Below are 20487 nucleotides of genomic sequence, written 5' to 3'. Positions count from 1 at the left end.
TTGAGATAGACTTGTAATGATATGAACTTCCCTCTCAGGACTGCTTTTGCTGCTTTCCATAGATTTTGGATTGTTGTATGTTCATTTTCATGTGCTTTCTGGTGATTTTTAATTTTCCTTGATCTCATTGTTAACCCATTCTTTGTTTAATAGCATGCTACTTAGCCTCCTGGTGTTTGAATGTTTTTCAGTTTATTTTTAATTGTAGTTGATTTCTAGTGTCATACCATTGTGGTCAGAGAAGATGCTTGATATGATTTCAGTCTTCTTGGACTTGTTAAAACTTCTTTTGTGTCCTAACATGTGGCCTGTCTTGGAAATATTCCATGTGCACTTGAGAAAATTGTATTTTCTGCTGCTTTGGGATGAAATATTTTGTAAATATCAATAAATACATCTGATCCAATGTGTTGTTTAAGGTCACTGTTGCCTTGTTGATTTTATGTCAGGAAGATCTGTCTATTGGTGGTATTAAATAGATGGGGTATTTAAATAAGTGGGGTATTAAAAAGGGGGGTATTTAAAACAGCAGGGTATTAAAATTCCCTACTGTGACTGCATTATGTCCGCTATGATTTTCTTTATATATTTAGGTACTCTTATGTTGGGTGCATGTATATAGTTACAATAGTTATATCCTCTTTTGGATTAGTAGTGATTTTCTTTGTCTCTTTTTATGGCCTTTGTTTTGATGTTTATTTTGTCAGATATAAGTATTGTTACTACAGCTTTTTTTTTTGTTTTTTCCATTTGTATAGAATATTTTTTCCATCCCTCACTTTCAGTCCATGTATGTCTTTTGTTCTGAGGTGGGTCTCTCGTAGACAGCATATATATGGGTCATATTTTCTTATACATTCAGCTCCCCTATATTTTGATTGGAGCATTTAATCCATTTACATTTAAGGTCATTATTGATACATATTTATTGCTATTTTATTCTTTATATTGTGCCTATGTTCCTCTCTCTCTTGATTTCTTTTCTTTCTTTCTTCTTCTTAAAGCAGGCCCTTTACCATTTCTTGCAATACTGGTTTGGTGGTAATGAACTCCTTTAGCTTTTTATTCCTGGAAGCTCTTTATTTCACCTTCAATTTTAAATGACAGCCTTGTTGGATAGAGTAGCTTTGGTTGTGGGTTCTTGCTTTTTATCACTTTAAATATTTCATGCCATTCCTTTCTGGCTTGAAGTGTTTCTGTTGAGAAAGCAGCTGACAGCTTTATAGGAGCTCCTTTGCAGGTAACTAGTTGTTTTTCTTTTGCAGCTTTTTAGATTCTCTCTGTTTTTAATTTTTGGCATTTTAATTATTATGCGTCTTGGTGTGGGTGTCTCTGGGTTATCTTGTTTGGGACTCTCTGTGCTTTCTGAACTTGTGTGACTTTTTCCTTCACCAGATTAAGGAAGTTTTCTGCCATTATATCTTCAAACAGGTTTTCTGTCCCTTACTCTCTCTCTTCTCCTTTTGGTACCCCTATGATGCAGATGTGCAGATGTTGTTATGCTTGATGTTGTCCCAGAGGTCCCTTAGACTTTACTCATTTAAAACAATTTTCTCTCTTGGCTATTGTAAATTGTGCTGCTATGAACATTTGGGTGCATAGGTTCTTTTGGTTTCAGCCAGAGGGGAGAGGGGAGGGGATAGTGGGGGGGGAAGGGTTTTTAGGAACTACATAAAGGACACATGAACAAAACCAAGGGGAAGGGTGGAAGCAAAGGAGGGAGGTGGGTTTGGCTGGGGTGGGGGGAAAATGCAGACAACTGTAATTGAACAACAATAAAATAATTTTAAAAAATAGAAAGAAAGAAACTATGAGAACCACACACACAAAAAATTTCTCTCTCCCTCTGATCTGCTTGGGTGCTTAATGTTATATTGTCCTTTAAATCATTGATTTGATCCTCTGCTTCATCTAATTTGCTATTGATTCCTTCTGTGTATTCTTCATTTCAGATATTGTATTCTTTATTTTTGACTGGTTCTTTTTTTATGGTTTCTGTGTCCTTTTTCATACTAACTATCTCTTTGTTTGAATTCTCACTGAGATCATCCATATTCCCCTAAGGTCCTTGAACATCCTTATAACCATTGTTTTAAACTCTGCATCTGGTATTTGGGTTGCTTCCATTTCATTTAATTATTTTTCTGGGGATTTCTCTTGTTTTTCTTTTTCATTTGGGGAGTATTTCCTCATCTCCCCTTTTTGTTTCTGTGTGTTAGGTAGATCTGCTATGACTACCAAATTTATTGTGATGACTTTTTGATGAAAGTATCTTGTTGTCTACCAGTTCATCTGAACTCCATGCTCCAGGAATGTTTATTGTGGGTTATGTACACCTTCCTATTGTCATCGAATCTTGAATGTTATTGGTTCTTTTGTGGGTGGAGTTAACCATTCAGACTGGCTGACTAAAAGGGTAAACCTCAATTACCATGTATGAGACATTGTGCAAGGCCATCCTCCCTGAGGGAGAGTTGTTCCCAGCAGGGCCTGGTGCTTGCAGGAATCCCCCTTTCTGTGTACCGCTTGGGTGGCTAGTTGAGTCTAACTCTGGTGTGGTCTGAAGCCCACCACTGTGTTGGTTTTGCTTCCACATGGACAGGGTTCAGGTACAGGTTGAGGTCAGACGTTGTATGTAACTGTTCTTGGGCTACCTATCTGGAGCTACCATCCTGTTCTCTGTTTGTGGCTGTTTCTACTGGGCCTGGATATGTGTGGGAGAGGCCAATCTGTATATAAGGGTCAGTTTCCTCCAGCTTAGAGCTAGGAGCTTATCTATAAAAGGCGGATGTTCCCTGAGGTCCACGTCTACCTGTCAGCTACTCTGCCTGCTCCTGAGGTTGCTCCTGATCTTCTTCCAGAGCCTCCTGAAGAAATATTGTGTAGTGGACCCTGGCTAGCCACAGACCACAAACTCTTCCAAAGGATGTGAGCTCAGTAGGACAGGATAAATGTAGTTGGGGGGACAGGTCTAGTGGGTCCCCTACTTTGGGTCACATGATCAGGCTCTCAATGAGGGGAAAGTGGCTCTTACTCCAGAGCCAAACCATTCAGCTTCTTCTAGAGTCTCCAACTCTATTTCCACCAGGAGGGGCATGCAATAGGTTCATTTTGGGTACAGCCATCTGTACCCTCTGCAGGAATAAGCTCACCCACCCTGGGCTCAGGGGGCCATATCAAAAGAGTCTTCCATTGGGGGTGATGCCAGCCCAGCCCCAAGGAGGGGGCTAAGCACTTTATCCCCATCCAAAACAATAGCCTCCAAGGGACTCACAATTTGAATGTCCCAGCTCTGAGCTGTTTTCCCTTCTCTGCAGAACTGAGCCCGTTGGGGTGGGATATCTGGTACTTGGAAGGGCTGATCCTAACAGTCTCTAACAGTCTCCCATTGAGGGTAGTGCCTGCAAACCTGTAGGTAGGAGGTGGACACTTCTTCCTTATCCCAGTTAGCGTGGGTTGAACTCACAGAGGGGATAGGAGTGGCCCCCATTATTCCCCTGCAATGTAGCCACACATTGCAGCACCCACCTCTCTGGCACCTGGACAAAAGCTTCCCTGGGAAATACTCTCCAAAATTTCCAGCCCTACATGGCACTCTAGTCCTCCTGTGTGGCTGAACTCAGCAGGTCAGAGAGGGCCATATGATTCAACATGTGGAGAGAGGGTCATTGCTGGGCGCTTGAGGTGGGAGAGACAAGCCCTCTTTCTAAGGCCACATGGTGTAGTCACTGTCTGAGTTTCTGGCAAGAGCCTCCCCATAAAAGGAGGGCTCTAAAAGTCACTACTGGTTACAGCCAGCAGATCCCTCTACAGCACTCGAACACAGCAGAATAGCTTCACCAGCAGTCGAGGACCTGGTAGGTACTCCCCAGGTTGGTGCTGTAACAATAGGAGTGCTTGTCCCAAGGAAGGTGGAGTCTGGATCTCCCAGGTGGACTGAATCCCCACTGATTTTCAACATGGGATGCTATGTGAGCTCCTCTTCTCATCTCTGTTGCTCTGGGATTGGATCCCTGCATGGGGTTGAGACCCCATGCTCCTGGGGGGAGGGAGTTTTGCAGCTGCATTATTCATTCAGCTTCTTGGCTACCATACCTGGGTGTGGAGGCTAGCCCTTTCCATATCTCCACCCTTCTTACCAGTCTCAATGTGGCTTATTCTGTAAATCCTTGGTTATTATATTTCAGTTCTGCTAGCTTTCAGTTGGTTATTCAGGTTGGTTGTTGTATAATTTAGCTGTAAATATGGTTTGGGGCCAGGAGCAGGTGAGTGTAGCTTTTACCTACTCAGGAGCCATCTTGGAATCTACTTTTAGTTATTTTTTAAAGGTCAACTCTTTAAAGAGTAACTTCTTCCATTATTTATTCCATACAAATGTTTTGAGTATTTACTATTGTGTTATCTATTACTATGTAACAAATTACCCCTAAACTTTAATGACTTTAAATGACAAACTTTTTATCTTGCAGTTTCAGTTTCAGCTTAGCTAAGCAGTTCTGATTCGTGGTTTCTCAGGAAGTGCAGTAAGAAGGCAATGGCTAGGAAGCAGTAATTGCTTGACTGGTACTGGAAGATTTGCTTTTAAGAAGACTTACTCAGATGGCTCTTGGCTTTTGGCAGTAAGCCTCAGTTCCTTCCCAGGTAGACCTCTGCCTTGGGTTGTTTGATATATTTTTTTACAGTAGCAGGCTTCTCTCCAACCCACTGATACAGGAGAGATAGCAAGGAGGAATATATTACGCCTGTAATGATCCAGTCTCGAAAGATTTAACCATCACTTCCACCACATCCTATGTATTAGATGTGAGTCACTAAGTATATAGCCCACACTTAAGGGGAGGGCAGTTAAGCTCCATTTTTTGAAGGAAGAGATCATCAGAATTTCTGGACATTTTAAAACCACAACTATACACCTCCTTTTCTCTTCTCATTTTGAGATGTTTATCATTCATGTCTTAAAACATTGTTTCCTAGATAACCGAACACAATTTTTTTAAATGTGAAAAAGCAGAATTACAGTTTTACCATTACTATTTTCTTTATACAATTTATATTTTTAATTAACATAGCCATTATTAGACTGGATCTCTTGGAAGCTCCTGTCATTATTGTTAACTTTATGTATGATTACATCAATCAAAAATATTTCAAAGCCTACCATTTGGAAGGCAGAATAAAGCTTATTTAAGCTTTAACCCCTCCCAAACACACACACATACACACACAGTACTACTCCCCCCTTCTCTCCCTCCTTTATTTTTCTCTGTAGCATTTTCCTAATTTAACCCTTTCTCACTCTACTCCAGCCACACCAGTGTCCTTAATAGTTCTTGAGATTTAGCCTTAGGGCCTTGCTATAGGCTGTATCTTCTGCCTGAAATGTTCTCTATTTTTTAAAGTATATTTTATTGATTATGCTATTACGGTGTCCCACTTTTTTCTGCCCTTTATTCTCCTCTACCCGGTACTCGCCCACCCTCCAGTATCCCCTGCCTTTAGTTCATGTCCATGATCGTACATATAAGTTCTTTGGCTTCTCCATTTCCTATACTATTCTTAACCTCCCCTGTCTATATTGTACCTACCATTTGTGCTTCTTATTCCCTGTACCTTTTCCCCCATTCTCCACGCCCCCCCCCACACTGATAACCCTCCATGAGATCGATCTCCATTTCTGTGATTTTGTTCCTGTTTTAGTTGTTTAGTTCGTTTTTGGCTTTGTTTTGTTTTTTCAGGTTCAGTTGTTGATAGTTGTGAGTTTGTTGTCATTTTATTGTTCATATTTTTGATCATCTTCTTTTTCTTAGATAAGTCCATTTAACATTTCATTTAATAAGGGCTTGGTGATGATGAACTCCTTTAATTTGACCTTATCTGGGAAACACTTTATCTGCCCTTCCATTCTAAATGATAGCTTTGCTGGATAGAGGTATTTTGGATGTAAGTTCTTGCCCTTCATGACTTGGAATACTTCTTTCCAGCCCCTTCTTACCTGCAAGGTTTCTTTTGTGAAATCAGCTGCCTTCTCAAAACCTTTTGGGAACTCCTTTGTAGGTAACTGTCTACTTTCCTCTTGCTGCTTTTAAGATTCTCTCCTTATCTTTAATTTTGGGTAATGTAATTATAATGTGGTTCGTGTGTGCTTCCTTGGGTCCAACTTCTTTGGGATTGTCTGTGCTTCCTGGACTTCCTGGAAGTCTATTTCCTTTGCCAGACTGGGGAAGTTTTCCTTCATTCTTTTTTCAAATAAGTTTTCAATTTCTTGCTCTTACTCTTCTCCTTCTGACATATCTGTGACTCAGATGTTAGAACATTTAAAGTTGTCCAGGAGGTTCCTAAGCCTCTCCTCATTTATTTGAATCCTTGTTTCTTCATTCTGTTCTGGTTGAATGTCTATTTCTTCCTTTTGTTCCAAATCATTGATTTGAGTCCCCATTTCCTACCCTTCACTGTTGATTCTCTGTATATTTTGCTTTATTTCACTTTGCATAGACTTCAATTCTTCCTCTATTTTGCAACCATACTCATTCATTTCTGTGAGCATCCTGACTACCAGTGTTTTGAACTCTGCATCTGATAGGTTGTCTATCTCCTCATTGCTTAGTTGTTTTTCAGGATTTTTTATCTGTTCTTAAATTTGGGCTATCTTTCTTTGTCTTGGTGCACCTGTTATGTTGTGAGGGCAGGAGCTTAGGCATTCTCCAGGGCAGAGCAACCCACTTTTTGCATTGTGGTGCTGCATGTGGGTGAGGGGTCAGAGAGGGGACTATGCCCCTTGCTTGGGTCTTGCCCCACTTTCAGTCACTTCCCTTGCTTCCCACAAGTGGATTGTGCCCTTTCAGGTGCTGATTCATGGGTGGGTGGTCTAGTGTACATTCTAGGATCCTGTGGGCCCCTCCAACAGACTCTCCTGTGAGACTGGGAGTTTCTCCCACCACTGCAGCCCCCACAGGTTTTTACAGTGAGAGGTTTTGAGTCTTTATTTTCCTGGAACCCTAGGTTGCATGGTCTGTCTCACTCCCTAGTTGTTCCTCCCAGCTTATTTGCACCGAAATGTGTGATATCCCAGTATGCCAGCCTCAGCCTCGCCTGTCCCTGTCTACCAGCCGCCACCTTGCTGTGTGTCCTCTCCACCCCAGCTCCCTGTCTCTGCCCCTCCTACCAGTCTGGACAAATGTTTCTTTAACTCCTTGGTTGTCAGACTCCATACAGTTTGATTTTCTGGCAGTTCTGGTTGTTTTTGTTTTTAAATTGGTTGTTATCCTTTTTGCTTGTGCAAGGAACCAAAGTGTATCTACCTATGCCTCCATCTTGGCCGGAATCTCTCTCCCATATTTTTTACATGGTTGACTCCCTCCCTCTTTAAGTCTGTACTCAAAGCGCTCCTTTCAATGAAGACTTCCTGAATCACCCTATTTAAAATTCTAAACTGTCCTTCATAAACATCCCCAGTCTCCTTAACTCTGCTCTTTTTTTTCTGTTGTGCTATGTGATTTATTTGTTAAGTTTATTTTTTTATTGTCTACCCAGCTGGAATATAAGATCCCCAAAGCCAGGGGTCTTGGTGTATTTTGTTTACTTTTTTGATATGTCAAGTGCCTAGAACAGATGTGAATGCTCATTATGTTTTTTTGTATGACACAATCACTATTTAACGTATTTTACCTAGTATCTTTTGTTTTTCTCTTTTCAACTAGAATGTCAGCTCCATGAGGGTAGAGGTTTTTTTCTGTTCTAGCCACTGCTATACCTAGCATATTACAATTGCCTGACTTTGTTAGGCACATAGTAGGTACTTATTAAACAATTGTCAAATAAATGAACATGCTGAGTTATCATGCTCTCTTTTGGGCTTGTTATAATTTTGTTTTTCAGAGTGGAATTAGCATTATATTTTAAAATATTTTTTATTTTTTATTTTTTAGAGAGGGGAAGGGAGGGGGAGAGAGGGAAAGAAGCATCAATGTGTGGTTGCCTCTTGCACGCCCCCTGGTGGGGACCTGGCCCACAACCCAGGCATGTGCTCTGACTGGGAATCAAACTGGTGACCCTTTGGTTTGCAGGCCAGCACTCAGTCCACTGAGCCACACCAGCCATGGCGCATTATGTTTTTTTATATGTGAAGTAATACATATCTATTATTAAAAATTTCATTCTATATAAAATGACATGTACTATAATCATATCTTGCTATAACTAGATATAGTCCATCTTCCTCAGTTTATATATTAGTTTCTTCCATCTGCATCTAAGATATATGTATGTGTAAATTTATTTTCACAAGAATGCATCATACTAAATAAAATTATACTAATTTAGTGCAGACATCTTTATACATAATTCAATATATGTCAATTTTAAGTATCTGCATAATAGTATAAAGCATTGAAAATTGTCCACTCAAATAACTGTACGTAAGCTTATCCAAACTGTACATAAGTTTTGTGTCATACCATAGCACCCTTTAATATTTCACAAAAATATGACTGCCTGAGAAATCTTAGAAAAGTACTTTGGTCAAAAGAACAAATGAGGTGCAATAATTCCATAATATATTTAAAATATAGTACATTTAAAACTATACTTAAAATTTAGTACCTTTTGATTTAGAATAATGAAGGAGAGGTTTATGAATTGAGAAATAAAGTTATGAAACTAATTTGCCTACTTTTAGCCAAGAGCTTTAAAGCTTTGCATAAATAGTCACTGCCCTCTAGGAACATACAATTTAGTTATATTCTAAATATGTAACTATTGGTAGCTATATTATAAGTCTTGGTGTGTTTGACGTCATAAATCTGATACAAAAAGTTTTTGTGGGCTGGGTTGAACTAAACTATTGAAAGAATTCAGAGGAAAAGGCAATTACTTTTGACTATGATGATTTAGTAAAACTTTTAAAATCCTAATCATTCTTTTATTTCTTCCCTATTATCATCTTCAGGATTATAATTGCTATTAACATTTTTTTCTAGTGTGTGGGGAGTAATTTGGTAAAATGTAATCAATATAATGAAAATAGTAGATAATTTAAAGCAGGGGTGTCCAAAATTTTGGTATCTCTGTGCCACACTGGAAGAAGAGTTGTCTTAGGCCAGACAATAAATACATTGCAACACATAATCACAAAATAATCTCATAATGTTTTAAGTAAATTTTGATTTTGCATTGGGCCACATTCACAGCCATCCTGGTCTGCATGTGGCCCGAGGGCCACAGGTTGGACACCCTTGATTTAAAGGAACTGTTACATTTCACCCTAGGTTCTTTTATCATTAAAGGTAGGCAAACATAAAGAGGTAGAGTATCTTTTCTTTTGTAAAATATTCACTGTCTGCGTATTTTTATTTTTAAGTGGCTTACTTTTTTGATGCTCTCTTTCCAGTTAAATCAGTTTAAACATTTAAAATCCAAATAATTTTTTTCTGGCTTGATTTTCAGATTGAACTCATTTGCCAGCAAAATAATATAATAGTATTGGAAGATACAATAAAAAGACTTAGATCTGTAAGTACATGTTTCATAAATGTATGTTAAGGAATAATTTTTATTCTGTTAGTATATTAAAATTATAAAAATTGTACATGTGTTTTGACTCTCATGAACATTGTGAACAATAAAAAATGTTTGTGTTCTAAAATCAGCGCTCCCTGTTTTGTGCACAAGGGTACTCCCATATGTAAGAGCAATGGTATTCTTGCTCCATTTGATCATTACTTCTTTCTCTCCTAGAGGTGGAAGAACTTTTAGTTTTATTAATGCCCTTAGTTGTTCGTTGATTTAAATGGATAACTATGAATAATTTAATTCTCAAAATATAAGATGCACTTGTCTACACATTAACTTTTATTCTTCTTAGTGACAAATATCTGTATGTCAATTTTTGTTAATTCTAAGTAATATGGTTTCTTTATCTAACAATGTGAAATGAAAACTGCTCTAGTTAGACATTTTAATGTTACTATTTGAAATATTTGAAGCATCTTCTCTGTAATTGTTATTTCTCCTCAGTATAACATTGGTAAAATAAGTGTTTTAAAAGAAATGTTTCTAAATTAATGTGAATGGGAATGCACTTGAAAGTTCATATGATGAATATCCAGCATTCATTTAATTTATTCATTCCTTGAGGAATTACTGAAAAAAACTTAAATGCTATACAAGTTACTCTAAGTAAATTAAATTTATTTCTAGGATTTGTAACTAGATCTGTGGACATTTCTGGCTTCTGAAATTTCTTTACCATTCTTTCTTCAAAATTACTGAGTAAATTTAGGGATACTTGTAATTAAATAAAAATAGAGAACATTTAGAAATGCTAGAAAATAAATATATCTAACAGCTTTTTAAAAGTATGATTTTTAAAAGTTATTTTTAAAACACCACATTTATTATATTTAAGGATCCTGTTTGTGTTCAACTTCATGTAGAAAATGATGCTGTAGTTTAGCTTGAAATAATGGCCTAATTTTTTCCTCCCTGGCAAGATAATTTTAGACACTGAAAAAGCACAAAATAAATCTCCTTCCAGACTTGATTCCTTTGTCAAGACTTTAGAAGCAGACAGAGATTACTACAAGAGTGAAGCTCAGAATTTGAGAAAGATGATCAGAAGTAGATCTAAAAGTCCCAGACGCCCATCTCCATCTTCCCGGGTACGTTTTGGAAAGTTATAAATTATTGGAGTTTGTTGCTCAAACACTGTCTTTTATTCTTTGGTTTACCTGGAAACAATTCAAGCTGATTGGCATGAATTGGTATATCAAAGAGATTGGGAGACAGAGTTCTCTTTGATAGACTGTGGATCATTGAAATTGGTTCTTTATCCCCAGCATTAGTTATGGTTGGGGGTTAGTCAGAAATATGTGGAGCAATTTGGGGTGAAGCTTTTTACAAGAGAGGTGCTTTTGGCCTGGGCTAGGTATCTCAGTTGGTTAGAGTGTCATCCCGATATGTCAAGTTTGCAGGTTCAATCTCTGGTCAGGGCACATACAAGAATCAACCAATGAATGCATTAATAAATGGAACAACAAATTCATTCTCTCTTTCTCTCTCCTCTTTCCTCTCTCCTCTCTCTCCTGTGTCTCTCCCCCTCCCCCACTTCCCCCTCTCATTTCCTCTAACTAAAATCAATAAGTTAAAAAAATTTATGAGAGGTGATTCTTAAACTTTTTTTCATCATTTTCTTTATGTAGTCATGTACTGCCATCAGTAGCACTTTTCTATTCATACTACATGTCAAATAATTTCAAATTTCTTATAATTTTAGGTTACAAACTGTGATGTAGAGCTTTTGAAGACAACAAGAGACCGTGAAGAACTTAAATGCATGCTGGAAAAATATGAGCGTCATTTGGCAGAAATTCAGGGTAATGTCAAGGTTCTTACATCTGAGAGAGACAAGACCTTTCTTCTTTATGAACAGGTAAACTTGTTTATAAGAAAAGAAAATATGTAAGTAATAACAGTTAATTTTAGAGATATATTATTCTTTAGGTATGCTTAAATCTGCCAAATTAATTTTAATACCATTTGGGAATTACCTTTGTTCTTAAGGTATTTTTAATGAAGTATATTAATACAGTGTATGTATATACACACATATGTTATCCCCATTCCCATAAAAGGCCATATACATGCATAGATATAGTATGATTTTTGGAATAAGAAATGGGGAAAATGTTAAATGGAAGGGTACAGTGAGTTGAAGATAAACATATTTGAGTTTGGGGATTAAAAATACTAACATGTCATTTTGATGTACTATCAATCACTAAGAAACTACCATATAATTTGTTTAATTTCAGAGGGTAAAATCAGTTTGTAGTTTATCTCTATTTTTAGCTTAAAATTAAAGCTCTCACTACCCAAGTAATTTCTTTACTCAACAAATATTAAACAGCATACATTCCCAACGTAATTTATTTTAAAAATATCAAATTTTATATAAGAATTACAGCAACTTTGTGCAGGGTTATGGGCCTCCCACTCTAAGAGAAAAAAATGATAAGATGCAGACACTGGGTTTTTTTTTCGTTAAGTTTTAAAATTCGCCTTAGTGGATTTTATTTTAGTTTGAAGTCAAGCTTAATCATCAGTTTTTTAATAACTAAAGTGACTTTGGATACCATAATTATATGGCCTATTTGCTTCATTTTATATATTAGAAGGCAGGTCTGATAAGGTTAACCCATTTGCCCAAGTTCAGCAGGTTTCAGAGTCTTGAGTTTCTGACTCCTATTTGCGCCTCCTCTTTGTTATTTAATGAGCTTAATGCTCATTGAAGATGAATTGGCCCTTGTAGAAATGGATCGATCTGGGCATATATCTTAATATATAAGACAAATGCCCAGTGTATGCTATATCATAGCATGGAATCCTTCTGGTTAAATCAGTATACTGTTTTCTTCACACTCTAATCTCAGTGTTATTTATTTCTTCTCCTTCTTATAATGTGATTTTATTACACTTAAAATTTTAAACATTACATTAGCTATTTAATGGATAATACATGTTACTCTCTTCTATAATTAGCTTTCTTATTTTTATTTGGGTAGTTTAAATAGCAACTACCACTTCTAAGTGTGTGGGGTGATTAGTTTGCTTTGATTAGAGTCCCCTGGTGTCTGTGTCTGTGCCATGAAACCTGAGTCAGTGTACATGTGTATGATTATAGGACCACAACTGCTAAGGGGCAGGAAAGTCCTGTGTGCATTAGTGTAAGGTATGAGAGTATTTTACTGAAACCTCTGCCTTGTAAATCCTATGCTTGCATATAGTATAAGTTAGTGATTTTCAAATTTTTACCACACTCCTCTTCTTCAGACAATTTTATATTGAGATTTGAAGTATAGAATAGTTCATGAGAAGCTGCTGTGATTCACCCCACTGCCTCATCGGGCCGTGGAGTACCATGGAGCACAGTTTAAAAACATGTGCAGACATTCTTTTCTGTTTGCCATCTAGTTGGGGAGATAAAGTATAATGTGTATTTATTTTTTTTGTTACTTTACAATGACTAGTCTGGAAGATACTGTATAAGTAAAATAAGTGGGTATTTTTATTTACAGTGATCTAGAAAATTTTGGCTAAACAGTGTAGAGTTTGAGTCCTGAGGGATGGGTGAATGGGGTGTGTTGTGACGATTCAAGGCCTAACAGGTTCATGGTATTCGGGCAGATGGAAAAATATTCATGGAGCCATTGGGATATCAGACATGCCTTTATTCATGGGTGGGCTAGCCACACACTCTGCAAGTTGCGTGTCTCTTTGCATGTCTCTGTGTGGCACACGTCATGGCCCTTGCTCCTTAGCATGGCATCCAGCAGGGAGACCCTAGCCCCTTTTAAACACTAGAACAAACAAAGCTGGCAAAAAGCCAGAAAATTACATGACATGGCCTAATTCTGTGCATGTGAGCCCAATTCATGTTATGGGAAGAGTTTATCGGACCCAGTCCCAAGGCTGAGAGAACACTACTTATCAGGCATCTTCAAGGCTATGGGAACACTGCTTCCCTTAGTCACCCAGACACCTGGGTGAGGAAGACAGACTGCCTCCCCTTACCTTACATGGGGTTTCTATTATCTTTAAAAGGTTAAGAAGGAGCATTCTGGAGTAAAGGAGTGATGTGAGGCAAATGGTAAAGGCAGGAAAATCAGCAGATAAGTGGATCAGTTAAAGACTAGAATCAGAGGTTCTGGCCAAGATGGAGGTGTAGGTAGAAACACTGCTTCCTCACACAACCAAAAGAAGGATAACAACCAATTTGGAAACAATAAACAACCTGAAGTGCCAGAAAATCAAACTGCATTGAACTCTGATGACCAAGGAGTTAAAGAAACATTCATCCAGACAGATAAGAGGGACAAAGATGGGCAGCCAGGGTGGAGAGGACACATGGCAAGGCAGTAAACCGTGTGGGCAAAGCGGGGGCTGGTGACTAGGAAACTAAAGAAGTTAAGGACAATCTAACAATAGCCAGAAGGGAGGGAGGAGGGGACAATTTGGAGAAGGGTTTTCAAGAGCTACTATAAAGGACACATGGACAAAACTAAGGGGGAGGGTGGAAGCAAGGGAAGGAGGAGGGTTTGGATGGGGTGGGGGGGGCGGGGTGGGGAGAAAATGCAGATGACTGTAATTGAACAACAATAAAATAATTTTTTAAAAAAAACCTCTAGCACAGTAAAATCCTGTGGAGATTGTGAAGGTGGAAGAAACTCCCAGTCTCACAGGAGAGTTTGTTGGAGAGACCCACAAGGTCCTAGAACATACACAAACGCACCCACCTGGGAATCAGCACCCGAAAGGGTACAATCCACTTGTGGGAAGTGAGGGAAGTGATGGAAAAGTTGGTCTAGAGCTGAGTGAGAGAGCAAGGAGCATTGTTCTCTCTCTGATCCCTCCCACATAGACAGTGCCACAATGCAGCAAAGAGGGTTGCCCCACCCTGGGGAATACCCAAGGCTTTGCCCCTTACAACATAATAGATGCACCAAGACAAAGAAAGATGGCCAAAATGAAAGAACACGTCAAAAATCCTGAAAAACAGCTAAGCAACGAGGAGATAGACAACCTAGCTGACTCAGAGTTCAAAACACTGGTAATCAGGATGCTCACAGAATTAATTGATCTCAGTTGCAAAAATGAAAGAAGAAGTGAAGGCTATACAAAGTGAAATAAAAGAAAATATACAGGGAACCAACAGTGAAGGGAAGGAAACCAGGACTCAAATCAATGATTTGAAACAAAAGAAGAAATAAACATCCAACTAGAACAGAATGAAGAAATAAGAATTCAAAAAGATGAGGAGAAGCTTAGGAAATTCTGGGACAACTTTAAGCACTCCAACATCTGAATCATAGGGGTGCCAGAAGGAGAAGAGGAAGAACAAAAAATGGAAAACTTATTTGAACAAATAATGAAGGAGAACTTTCCCAATCTGGTGAAGGAAATAGACTTCCAAAAAGTCCAGGAAGCCCAGAGAGTTCCAAAAAATTGGACCGAAGGAGGAACACACTAAAGCATATCATAATTAAATTACCCAAGTTTAAAGATAAGGAGAGAATCTTAAAAGCATCAAGAAGAAAGGAGAGAGTTACCTACAAAGGAGTTCCCATAAGACTGTCAGCTAATTTCTCAAAAGAAACCTTACAGGCAAGAAGGGGCTGGAAAGAAGTATTTGAAGTCATAAAAGGCAAGGACCTACATCCAAGATACCTGTATCCAGCAAAACTATCATTTAGAATGGGAGGGCAGATAATGTGCTTCCTAGATAAAGTAAAGTTAAAGGAGTTCATCATTACCAGGCCCATATTATATGAAATGTTAAAGGGACTTATCTAAGGAAAAGAAGATCAAAACTATGAACAGTAAAATGACAACAAACTTACAACTATCAACATCTGAACCTAAAAAACAAAAACAAAAACTAAGCAAACAACTAGAATAGGAACAGAATCACAGAAATGGAGATCACATGGAGGGTTATCAGTGGGCAGGCGGAGGGGATTAATGGGGGGGTAAGGGGAATAAGAAGCATAATGTTAGTCACAAAATAGACAGGGGGAGGTTAAGAATGGTGTAGGAACTAGAGAAGACAAAGAACTTATATGTACAATCCATGGACATGAACTAAGTGGAGCAGGGGAGAATGCTGGAGAGTGGGGATGAGCAGGGTGGAGGGGGGATAAAGTGTAGAAAAAAAAGTGGGACAACTGCAAAGCAATAGCTATGCATAGTCAATAAAATATACTTGAAAAAGGCTAGAATCCAAGGTATGTGTCAGTGGAGGAAGGGCGAGCTAAGGCTTGAGAGGTAGAAGGGATTAGAGCAGGAATCTGCAAACTTTTTCTGTGAAGGCCCAGATAATAAATATCCTGGGCTCTTCAGGTTATGTGATTTCTGTCACAGCTATTCAACTCTTTTTTGTGATGTGAAAGCATCCATAGACAATACTTACTCATTTAGGTAAGTTTGCTGTGTCACAATGTAACTATTTATGGATGCTGAAATTTGAATTTCATATTATTGTACCTGTTACAAAATACTTTTCTTCTTTTGATTTTTTTCAAGTGTTTAAAAATGTAAAAACATTATAAGCTTATAGATATACAAAAAACAGGAGGCAGGCTGGATTTGGCCAATAAGCCATATGTAGTTTACCAGCTTCTGGACTATATGGTGGAGGCTGTTCACTCGGCCTTACAAGGAGTTTATACTTTGCTTTATAAGCAAAGGACAGTCTATTTTTTTAGGCAGAAGAAATATGAACAAAGCCACACTTTTACAGTTTTAACCTGGTAACAATGTTGTATTATCTCACATATAATCTTCATATATTATCTTCTTATATAACAATTTCTCCTTTAAGAGAACTGGAGGAGGAAGAAACCATGGACTCTTCAGAAGGCTTTTAGAGTAGTCCATACATGTGGCTTTAAGAGGCTAAGCTAGAATTCTATTAAGAAAAACTTGACAGCATTTGATTTGAACAAAAAAGAGGGGTGAATGGAAGTGTCTGAATTTCTGTTTTGAATGACTGAAGAATTGTAGTAATTGAAAAAGAAATAGGCCCTGACTAGTACAACTCAGTAGATTGGGCACCTGCCTGTGAACTGAGGGGTTGCTGTTCAATTCCTGTCCAGGGATTATGCCTAGGTTGTGGGCCAGGTCCCCAGCTAGGGATATGGAAGAGGCAACCCGTCAATGTTTCTCTCTCATATCAGTGATTCTTTCCCTCTCTTCTCTCTCTAAAAATAAGTAAATAAAATCTAAAAACAGAAAATTGTATGACTTCCCTGGCTGGTGTAGCTCAGTGGATTGAGTGTGGGCCTATGAACCAAAGGGTCACTGGTTCCATTCCCAGTCAAGGCACACGCCTGGGTTGTGGGCCAGGTCCCCAGTAGGGGGCGTGTGAGAGGCAACCACACATAAATGTTTCTCTCCCTTTCTCTCTCTCTCCCTTCCCCTCTCTAAAAATAAATAAATAAAATAAAAATATATAAATAAAAAGAGAAACAGAAATAAGAAAGTCATTGGTGATTTGATAGAAAAGATGTGTTCAGACGGATGTGTTTGGTTTCAAACACATGTGTTTGGAGGATATTCATCTGTTACCAGATGAATATACTCCATCAGGCAGTAAGAAATGTGGAACTGGAATGGGGAGAAAAGCAAGAGCTCAGTAGGTAGATTTAGAAGTCATCTGCTTAGAGGTGAATTTTGACCCTTCAGAGTGGATGAGGTCTCTGAATGAGAAAGTTATAAATCGAGGATCTTGGAAAGTTTTATTCGATCAGTAGAGGAACCTTTGAAAGAAAGAAAGAAGATAGAAAAATAAGGCAGAGCAATGTTATAAGACCAAGGAAGGAAGAAATTTCAAGGAGAATGTTGAAAACAATGTCAAATGCTGCTAAAATATCAAGAACAGAAGCTGAGAAAAGACCATTAGATTTGGTGAGGTCATTTGTTGAAATTCTGGGAATTGGTGGAATACACTGGGGTGAGAAAGTGGGTAGTAAGGAACAGGCTGTGGTACAGACACTTAAAAAAGAGAGAGAGTTGTAGGATGGTAAATGGGGTATGACAGGATTAAGTGACAATTTTCCAAGATATGGGAATCCTGTGCATGGTTGAAGGCAGGGGAGAAAGAGTCAGTGGAAAGCTATTCAGACAAGACCGGGTGCGTTCAAGGTGCTATGGCCGTAGACAGTGGAGAGCTATTCAAAGTGAGGAAATCATAGTAAGAGTCAGGGATATCTTAGAAAACACTTCAGGAGATGAGGTCCAGGATTCTGGTGAAGGCTTAGCTTTGGAAATTGGGAAGTAACATATCTTCCTCTGAGACTTGGAGATGAGCTGAATAGATAGTGATTACAATCAAGAGGAAGAAAGATAAGGGACTTACTTGTTTTTTGTTTTTTGTTTTTTTTACTTTTTTCAAAAATATTTTAAAATTTTTATTGTTTTTATTTTTTTTAATTTTTTAAAAATTTTATTGTTATTCAATTACAGTTGTCTGCATTTTCTCCCCATCCCTCCACCCCAACCCAGCCAACTCCACCTCCCTCCCCTGCCTCCACCCTCCGCCTTGATTTTGTCCATGTGTCCTTTATAGTAGCTCCTGTACACAGGACTTACCTGTTTTGAATGAGTAAGAATTGGTGGGCCTTTCTGTCAGGGTAAAGGTACTTAAGGCATGACTATGGCATATATATTTACACACAAAAAGACTAGAACACTATGATAATATTCATTAAACCAGTATTCTACACAAATTGTGCTAAATTCAAGTTTATATTACAAAATGCGTGGAGTATACCATATATATTTCTTAGTATATCATTTTCTCTTGCATTGATTGCCTCCAAATTAATTTAAAATTTTTTTGGCAAAGATACTGTAAACCAAACTTCTATTTTTATATGTTGATTTGTATGTTGAGAATATCTTTTAATTTATTTGTTTAAAGTCAAAATTATACCATTATCCTACTGCATGCGTATTGCTAATAGGTTTGAATTTGAACTGACTGGATATAAGATAGCTATATTTATGTCTGTTCTAACGCTTGTTAAATAGGAGTCTATCTATGTATTTAAATAATAGGCTCAGGAAGAAATTGCTCGACTTCGACGAGAAATGATGAAAAGTTGTAAGTCTCCTAAATCTACAACAGCACATGCCATCCTCCGGCGGGTGGAGACTGAAAGAGATGTAGCCTTCACTGATTTACGAAGAATGACAACAGAACGAGATAGTCTGAGGGAAAGACTAAAGGTTTGAAAGGATTTTATCTACATGAACATTTATGAAACACAATGCAGTGACATTGAAAGCACTTTGTTTTGATTTTGTTTTTTAACCAGATTGCCCAAGAGACAGCATTTAATGAGAAGGCGCACTTGGAACAAAGGATAGAGGAGCTGGAGTGTACAGTTCATAATGTAAAGAAAAATCACTTTTGCACTTTTGGCTATAAACTGTCAGTGGCTTTATTACCCTTTTCTTTTTTTTTTCTGTGTTCTGAGAAGTTCTTTTAATTTTCTAGGTTAGGGTTTGTAATCCTAGAAGACTAAAGGTAGTATATGTGGTGTAAATTGTCATTTCTTCATTGTTTATTTCCTTCTAAAAACGTGGGTAAAATCCTCTTTATGTTAGGTTGCAAAGTGTGTTCTTTCAAAAAAAAAAAACACTAGGGATGCACTTCCATGGATTTTAGCAAATTTTTCATCTCCGTATTTCATTAAAGATAACATTGCAAGACACAGATAAATTGGATTATCCTACCTAAAGAGTAACTAGGGTAGAGAAAATCATGATGAAATAAAATTAGTGAGAAAAATATATATAAACCGAATTCAAATCTGAAGCATCACCTTTTTTACTAATCAAGGACTTGAGATGCTATGAATATATATTTGAGATGTAACTATATAAACAAAATTAAGGGAATTTGACTATCTGTTACCAATTTAATTGAATATACATTCATCTGTGTTATGTCATTATAATGAGTAAAACAAACAATAGATGGGGAAAAACAATTTTTTTCATAATTTCACTTTATAGCTATAATTTATTAATGCTGAACAACAAATAAGAAATATTTTGTAAATAAGATATGTATGCTAAAGTCAAATTGAACCAGATTGAAAATGTAGATGGATATACTATTCTTGTTCCTGTTCCCCAATACCTTGTCCATATTGCCTCCCACAGTGTTCAAATGTAATATGATCACCTCATCATATAGATCTTGTCATATACCAGTCTTTACAAAGAGAGGATGTCTCTTTAGGAAGATCACTAAGACTTTTTTAACAATGGCAATAACCTTATCATTCTGCTTATATAGCTTGATGATGAACGTATGGAGCAAATGTCAAATATGACTTTGATGAAGGAAACCATAACTACCGTGGAAAAAGAAATGAAATCACTAGCAAGAAAGGCAATGGATACTGAAAGTGAACTTGGCAGACAAAAAGCAGAGAATAATTCTTTGAGGTAAACTAAACTGCCTTCAACAACTAATAGTCTGTCATTAATAACTTAGCTTTTTGTAGTGTATTTTGTAATGATAATTAAGTTGTTTTTTATTTTTATTTTTAAAGATTTGTTTATTCATTTTAGAGAAAGGGGAATTGAGGGGAAAAGAGAGGGAGAAACACTGATGTGTAAGAGATACATCAATCAGTCACTTCTTGCATGCCCCCAGCCAGGGGCCTGGCCTGCAACCTAGGCATGTGCCCTGACTGGGAATTGAACTGGTGACCTTTTGGTTCACAGTCCAGCACTCAATCCACTGAGCTACACAAGCCAGGGCTTTTTTTTGTTTGTTTTTTAAATCATTTTTTATTGTTATTCTATTACAGTTGTCCCAACGTTTCCCTCTTTGCCTTCCTCTGCCAACTCCAACCCCTGATCCCATAGTCAATTCCTACACTGTTGTCCTTGTCCATGGGTCATTAATATATGTTCTTT

At 37.7% G+C, this 20487-nt stretch overlaps 1 protein-coding gene across 8 annotated transcripts in view; it reads left to right on the top strand.

Moving 5' to 3' along the window:
- TSGA10 (testis specific 10) overlaps positions 1-20487 on the top strand; it is a 172378-nt gene that overhangs the window by 26265 nt on the left and 125626 nt on the right. For 7 of the 8 annotated variants that reach the window (XR_011651227.1, XM_045204802.3, XM_045204800.3 and 4 more), the window contains exons 4-9: positions 9442-9507; positions 10488-10655; positions 11270-11425; positions 18610-18780; positions 18870-18947; positions 19859-20010. Coding sequence is in view for 7 of the 8 variants with exons in the window: in XM_045204797.3 (XP_045060732.1) it covers positions 9442-9507; positions 10488-10655; positions 11270-11425; positions 18610-18780; positions 18870-18947; positions 19859-20010 (791 nt within the window). In the remaining variant the exon portion in view is untranslated. Of the gene's footprint in view, positions 1-9441; positions 9508-10487; positions 10656-11269; positions 11426-18609; positions 18781-18869; positions 18948-19858; positions 20011-20487 lie in introns of those variants that run through there. The other variant, XM_045204803.3, reaches the window with a different exon arrangement.

The sequence above is a fragment of the Desmodus rotundus genome, chromosome 5, assembly GCF_022682495.2.
Source record: "Desmodus rotundus isolate HL8 chromosome 5, HLdesRot8A.1, whole genome shotgun sequence".
In the NCBI taxonomy this organism is placed as follows: domain Eukaryota; kingdom Metazoa; phylum Chordata; class Mammalia; order Chiroptera; family Phyllostomidae; genus Desmodus; species Desmodus rotundus.
Note: the sequence above shows the minus strand (reverse complement) of the source record. Positions and strands in the feature narration are given on the sequence as shown.